The sequence below is a fragment of the Macadamia integrifolia genome, chromosome 7 (assembly GCF_013358625.1).
Source record: "Macadamia integrifolia cultivar HAES 741 chromosome 7, SCU_Mint_v3, whole genome shotgun sequence".
Classification (NCBI taxonomy): domain Eukaryota; kingdom Viridiplantae; phylum Streptophyta; class Magnoliopsida; order Proteales; family Proteaceae; genus Macadamia; species Macadamia integrifolia.
Window position 1 is genome coordinate 11,915,441 of NC_056563.1, and position 6,882 is coordinate 11,922,322.

At 40.0% G+C, this 6,882-nt stretch overlaps 1 protein-coding gene across 1 annotated transcript; it reads right to left on the reverse strand.

The window, feature by feature from the left end:
• Positions 1 to 958: 958 nt before the first annotated feature.
• LOC122084743 lies at positions 959 to 6,296 on the reverse strand. Its single transcript, XM_042653183.1, has 3 exons — positions 4,913 to 6,296; positions 3,360 to 3,670; positions 959 to 985 (listed from the first exon to the last, which is right to left on the reverse strand). The coding sequence occupies exons 1-3, from the start codon at positions 6,294 to 6,296 to the stop codon at positions 959 to 961; spliced, it is 1,722 nt and encodes a 573-aa protein (XP_042509117.1).
• Positions 6,297 to 6,882: the final 586 nt, after the last annotated feature.

The following is a 6,882-nucleotide window of genomic DNA, read 5'->3' on the forward strand; positions in this document are numbered from 1 at the left end:
ACCGTTTATAGACCGGCTTGGCCCGGACCGTTTATTAAACTTGTCGGGCTTGAGCTTGGCCCGTTTACAAACGGTCGGTCTCGATTTTGCTACTTGGACCGTCTGGCACCCGACTGAGATCGACCGAATAACACCCATTCGAGACCGATCTATTTGTGCACTGGCCTAGCCCGACCCTTTAATGATTGTAGAATACCTATTTTACCCCCAAATTAAAGAGTAAAAAGTAAAAAGTAAAGACATGTTCACATTTTAAATAATGGTTATATTTGGTATTATTTATTGATTTATTGTCATTTTTTTGGGCTTGTATGAGTGGGCTGGAATATAAGAGCACATTTTAAAGAGGGCCCATTTAAAAACCGGTTAAAGCCCGTTTAACATTAAACATCTTCGTAGCCCGATTAAGGCCCGACTAAAGCCCGATTAAGGTAGCCGGATTATAGCCCGAGGCCGACCGACCGACCGAATATAAAGCATACCATGCCCTCAATAACTAAGCCCGATTAGTTAAATGGGCGGACACGGTGCAGTCTGTGAAAGTCTTCAAGCCCGATTAAGCCCGACCAAAACCGGACCGGCCCGACCGGTTGACACCCCTACATTTAACTATCAAACTAGTTTTCTATAATGAACAAAAAAATCAATGGAAGCATTATTACAATTTACAAATTAATTTCTCTGTTCATAAACCTCATATTCAATGATTTGTAACAATTCCTTACAATAAATAATATTATCACTAATACTATAAAAAATGGATAGTCAATTCACCAATTTATAATCTCATAATCATTTATTTTTATATCGGTTTCATTCGGGTTGGTTTCGGTTTGGTTATTGGTCGGTTCGGGCTAGGTTTTGACACCCCTAAGGTGGATGAAATGAAGGGATGCATTTGAAGTGTTCTGTGATCAAGAGATTCCCTCAAAAGTCAAATTATAATTTTATAGGATAATTATTTGGCTAGCAATGATGTTTGGAGCTGAAAATTGGACAATAAAGAAACAAAATATAAACAAACATAGCTGAAATAAAGATTTTGGGATAAATGAATGATAAAACTAAAACAGATAAAATATCAATTTTTTTTTTCTTTTTTCAATGATAAGATATGTATGTAGCCACCAAATTTAGTTGGGATAAGATTTCTTAGATGGTCAATCTTAATCCCAAAATCTTTCTAAATGTTCTGGAATCTTGAAATCTCTCTTTCCATCTCTTTGTTTCTTCCTTCTCATATCTCACAAAGTCTCTCCCTTCTATGAATTTGCTATCCCCTAAAGAAGACCTCTCCACATACTCTCTCACCGACGTCTTCTATTAGTTCTAATCTACACTCACTTAGGAACTAAATATTTTAGGCAACAAAAACTCCTTAATCATGGGATATGTGGGTTCTATTGTAAATTAATTATTTGGCTGAGTTTTCTTTCCTCTTCATCTTCTATTGGATTTATTATTATTATTATTATTATTATTATTATTATTATTATTATTATTATTATTTTCTTTTACTAATGATGGGTATCCAGGCCTTTAGCCTGACTAGTCTCACGGGTCCATACTTACCCTACAATCCTATGACTGGTTTATACCGGGATCAAATGAAAACCATTTAACTTTCTCTGAAAGCAGTGAAAAACACTAAACAACCCTGTGTGATTGGCCCCAAGGAGGTAAGAGGAATCAAACTCAGAACCATACGTTTCCTGAGATGAAGGTCCCTTGCCAACTCCGCTCTCCCCTGGGGTTCTATTGGAAATTCATTCAAAGATATTACCTACAAACCTACAATAATGAACCTAAAACCTCACAATTTCTCGATCTCACATTCTTATAATCTTGAAATCTTCGAGTCTAGCAGAAAAACCTTTCTATAAGATTTTTCTTTATAATTTTAATTTTAATTTTTAATTTTTAATTTTTAATTTTGTCTTCGAAATCTCTATTCTAAGTTTTTTTTTTCGCTAAAAAGTCATGTATATTAAAAGAAAAAGAGGAAAAAAGAAAAAATAAACATCAGATGAGGAAGGGAGAAATACCCAACACTCACACTAAGAAGAGAGGGAGAAGCAGAAACTCCACCTTCGGCATTGCCATCAGCAGAATTACGCAACTACCCAACTCCACCAAAAACAAAAAACTGGAAAAAGAAGAAATTCCTAGGTGAATCTGAACCTAGGCCGACCCGATGCATCCATGTCTAATTCCATTTGAACCAGAGTTGGCCAAATTGAAATCGGCTCTGACACTTCAAAACGAGCAGCTGACTTTGACAAAAAATCCGCCACTGAATTTGCTTCCCTATAGCAATGCGTTATTTTCCATTCCACATCCTCCAAATAAGAAATACAATTTATCCATCTTTGCCGAGCTATCCATGGACTTTGCCTCTTCTGAAAAATAGTCACAACTGCAACTGAATCACATTCTATCCAGAGCCGTTTCACATTATGCTGCTTAGCTAATTCAATCCCTATCATAAGCGCTAAAAATTCAGCCTCAAAATTTGTGCGAGTTCCTAGAAATTTTCTGAAATTTGCCACTACCTCTGCCTTTTCATTGCGAAGGATTCCCCCTGCTCCAGACTTCCCTGGATTACCAATAGAGCAACCATCCGAATTGATTTTTATCCAACCTGGATTAGGAGGGCACCAGAAAATATTGAAGGTTTCCCGAGGCCTTCTCCGCACTCCTGAAATACCCAATCTTCTTGCAGTGACAAGATCCGAAATTGAGATGGCTGCCCCTGAATGAACCAGCTCTTGGCAGCTAATTTCTCTCTTCACTTGTCCAAAACAATGCTCTTTTGATTTTGAGATTCCTTCAAATTTTCTTCCATTCCTCTCCAACCAAGTAAAGTAAGGGATTAAAACAAAACCCTTCAGCCACACCCCTTTAAAGATGGTCTTCTTGGCCTGATCTTTCCACCAAGCTATCAAACTTTCAACTCCTTCAAATCCAGGCCACCTAAACCCAAAACAACAACAAAATTTCTGCCACATGAAAACTGCAAAAGAGCATTCATACATGGTATGATTTATTGACTCTTCCGCTATGCCACAGAGAGTGCACTGAGATGGCAATGGAACCCCTCTCTTTTTCACATTATCATCAGTAGCGAGCTTATTTTTCAACATTCTCCATCCAAACACCGATTGGCGAGGCTGAAGATGAGAATTCCAAATCAATGAATACCACCCCACCTTTGGCGATTCCCGTCTTACTTTTTCCCAAGCCGATTTTATTGTAAAAACTCCAGATGAATTTAATTCCCAATGACAAATATCATCCAGATCTGAAATTATGATATCCTTGGCCTGATCAAAGATATTTTGAAAAAATTCAGAGCTCACCTGGGGAAAATTCCACTCATCTTGGCAAATGAAATCAGAAACCTTTGCCTGCATCGAATCAAAGATATCTAACTGCAAACCATACATCTCCTCAATAGACTTCTTTCCCAGCCAGCTATCTTTCCAAAAATTTATCCTCTGACCATTCCCAACAGTCCATTGCTCATGAGACTGTACCCACCGCCACACCTTTTTAAGACCAGGCCATATCGAAGAGGAAAGGTAGGTAGTTTTCAGCGAACCATCAATCTTCAGAAAACGGGCACGAAAGAAAACACTCATTAGAGAATTTCCATGTTTGATTTGCCATGCTAATTTGCACAGGCATGCAAAATTAACATCTCGCAACCTCCTAATGCCAAGACCGCCTTCCCTGGTAGGTTTACATACCTCATCCCACTTCACCACTATCTTCTTCCCTGTCTCCATGTCACCAGACCATATGAAGTTTCGCATCCACTTTTCTACTAATTTTATTGAGCTTCCTGGCCACCAATAAATCCCGAAATTATGAATTGGTATGCTTGAAATCACTGATTTAACCAGCTCCACCCTACCAGCCATGGAGAGAATCCGACCCTTCCATCCCGATAACCTCTTCTTGATTTTATCCATCAGCGGTAACATGTGGTCCCGTTGAACTCTCCCCTTGAAGAGCTCCACACCTAAATATTTAGTAGGCTGCCTTGCAGATTGGATTCCCATAAAAGTACTTATAAAATGTTTCCTGTGAGGGGCAACCTTTCCAAAGAACAAACTACTTTTTTCTAGATTAAATATCTGGCCAGAGAATGCCTGATATTTATCAAGAAAAGCCTTAAGATTTTTGACAAACTGAGCAGATGCATTAATGAAAATGAAAATGTCATCAGCAAACAATAAATGGGAGGGAGTTAACACACCTCGAGGCCCAGGAAGAGACTTTATCAAACCATTCTGAACCATGCTTCTAAGACCTCTACAGAGAACCTCTTCTGCCAGAATAAATAAAAAGGGAGACAAAGGATCTCCTTGTCGGAGACCTCTACCAACCCCAAAGAACCCCACCGGGCCACCGTTCACCAAAATTGATACTCTGGAGGATAGAAGAAGGTTGTGAATCCAAGAAATCCACCTAGATGAGAACCCAAATTTGCACAGAACTGCAAAGAGGAATTCCCAAGCTAGAGAGTCATACGCCTTTTGAACATCGAGCTTCAGACCCATTCCACCACCCCTAACTGAAGAATGCATCAAATTTGACAGTTCTGAGGCGAGGCTGATATTTGCTGAAATTATTTTACCCTGCTGGAAAGCGCCTTGCTCTTCCGAAATCAATTTAGGCAAAACAACAAGTAATCTTGAAGATAGAATTTTTGATATCACTTTGCAATAAAAATTCCCCATACATATAGGTCGAAATCTATCTAGAGAGGCCGCCCCCTCAACTTTGGGGATCAAGGAAATAAAGCAATTATTTATTCCTTTAGGAAGCCGCCCTTCCTCAAAGAATTTTTTCACTGCCCTGCAAAAATCACCCTCAACAATAGTCCAACATCGCCTGAAAAAACTACCTGGGAACCCATCAGGACCTGGAGAGCTTACAGGATCTAAATCCCAAACAGCTTGTTTTATTTCGTCCCCACTCGGGACAATCTCCAATCCTGCCACGTCCTCCTCCTCCAACACTCTGGGAATATTATCAAGAAGGTCATTATGAACCGTGATTTCATCAGCCTCATGAAATTTCTCAAAAAAATCAGCGACATAAAACGATATTCCCTGTTGGTCTGAAACCCAAGTTCCATCTTCCTTTTTTAGGGAGGTGATCTGATTTTTCAACCTCCTAAGCTTCACGGAGAGATGAAAAATCTTCGAGTTACAATCTCCATTTTTCATCCATCTCAGTTTAGCTTTTTCAGCCCACAACTTCTCGTACATTTGGTTGGCCTTCAATAATACTGTTTTTGCATCTGCCTCTCTGTTAAATAATTCATCATTCATCCCAGCCACCTCTATCATATCTTGAACCTTCTTTAATTCCAGCTTTGCTTTATCGACCTCATCATTCAGGTTAGGAAAATTGGCCCTCGCCCAAACCTTTAAATTCTCCTTGACCTGCTTTAATTTTTGTGCCAGAACGAAAATTGGATTACCCCCTATCGAAGTTTTCCAAGCTTCCTCAACCACAGAGATAAATTGATCATTTTCCATCCAAAAGCTATGGAATCTAAAGGGGATATTTGTAGGTCTTTGAACATCATCAGAGACAACAATTAAAGGGGCATGATCTGATACCGAAGACAACAAAACACGCTGCTTCACATTTCTAAACACATCTATCCACTTCCCATTACAAAAACTCCGATCCAACACTGCAACTGCATGACCCCTTCGACGATTATTAGTCCAAGTGAATTTCTTTCCCTGAGAAGGGATAGAAAGCAATTCACACGCATCAACCATTGCCTGGAATTCAGCAGCTGATCCAAGATTAAACTTACCAGGACCTCTTTTCTCATGCGAGAACAGGGTTGCATTGAAATCCCCCATCACAGACCACGGAACCAAAGCTGATATCGGCAACTCCAAATCTAACCACAATTGCCTACGCATAATTTTAAAAGAACTTGCATGTACAAAAGAAATACCCACTTTACTACCTGGCCAATCAAAGATGACTGATATATATTGATCAGACATACCTGCAACAACTGGTCTCGAAACCCCCAACTTCCATATAATCCATAAATTTGGGACTTTGTCATCCCGAAAATTATGAATGAAATCCACAGCATACCCCAACCGACTAAAGAAAATAACAGGAAATTTACATACCTGAACCATGGGTTCAGCCAAGCATAACACATCCGGGGCATGCTCCTTCACCAGTAGACGTAAAGCGCACAACCCTGCTGCCTTCCTAACACCCCGAATGTTCCAATACAGAATCTTCATGAATTACTTCTTAGAGAATTGATTTTTATCAGACTTTTTAGCCTGACTACCTATTTTCTTTCTTTGCTTTCCACCCTCAAGCATACCTCCGGTCTCCTTCTCCCGAGCCACTGCCACCGTATCCATTCTTATAATTTCTGAATGCACAATAGAGACTGTTCCCCTTGAACATTCCACCCTGGGAAAAGAAGAAACCACATGATCCTCACCAGGGTCTTCAACAACTGGCTGCATAGCACTGGCCATGGCAACACCACGTCCAGGTCCTTGACCCCCACCGAGCCTTCTATAACGAGAAGGATACCTCCCCTCCGGAACAGCAACCTCGCCCACAGGAGTAAGCCCCATTCTGGGTTCGTTCCCCCCCAATGGATCCACTGGCGGATCACCAGGAACTCCATGGAGCGGGTTCTCAGTTGGGTTTGGATCAGAATCAACATCCGATCCCTCATCCATTCGAAATACGTCTCCTTCCTTAGGTAGAATATTAGAAATCTCTCCTTCCTTATTTATAGGATTAGAATCAGACTCTAATTCTATAACCGTCCCTGACACAAAACCTTCCTTAATTCCATAATTTTCATCT

Coding starts and splice junctions, on each gene's coding strand:
- LOC122084743 (XM_042653183.1), bottom strand. CDS start 6,296: ATGAAGATTCTGTATTGGAACATTCGGGGTGTTAGGAAGGCAGCAGGG. Junction 3,671..4,912: donor AGGTCCTGATGGGTTCCCAG/GTAGTTTTTTCA, acceptor TGTGCAAATTAG/CATGGCAAATCAAACATGGA. Junction 986..3,359: donor ATGAGTGGAATTTTCCCCAG/GTGAGCTCTGAA, acceptor TCCAATTTTCAG/CTCCAAACATCATTGCTAGC.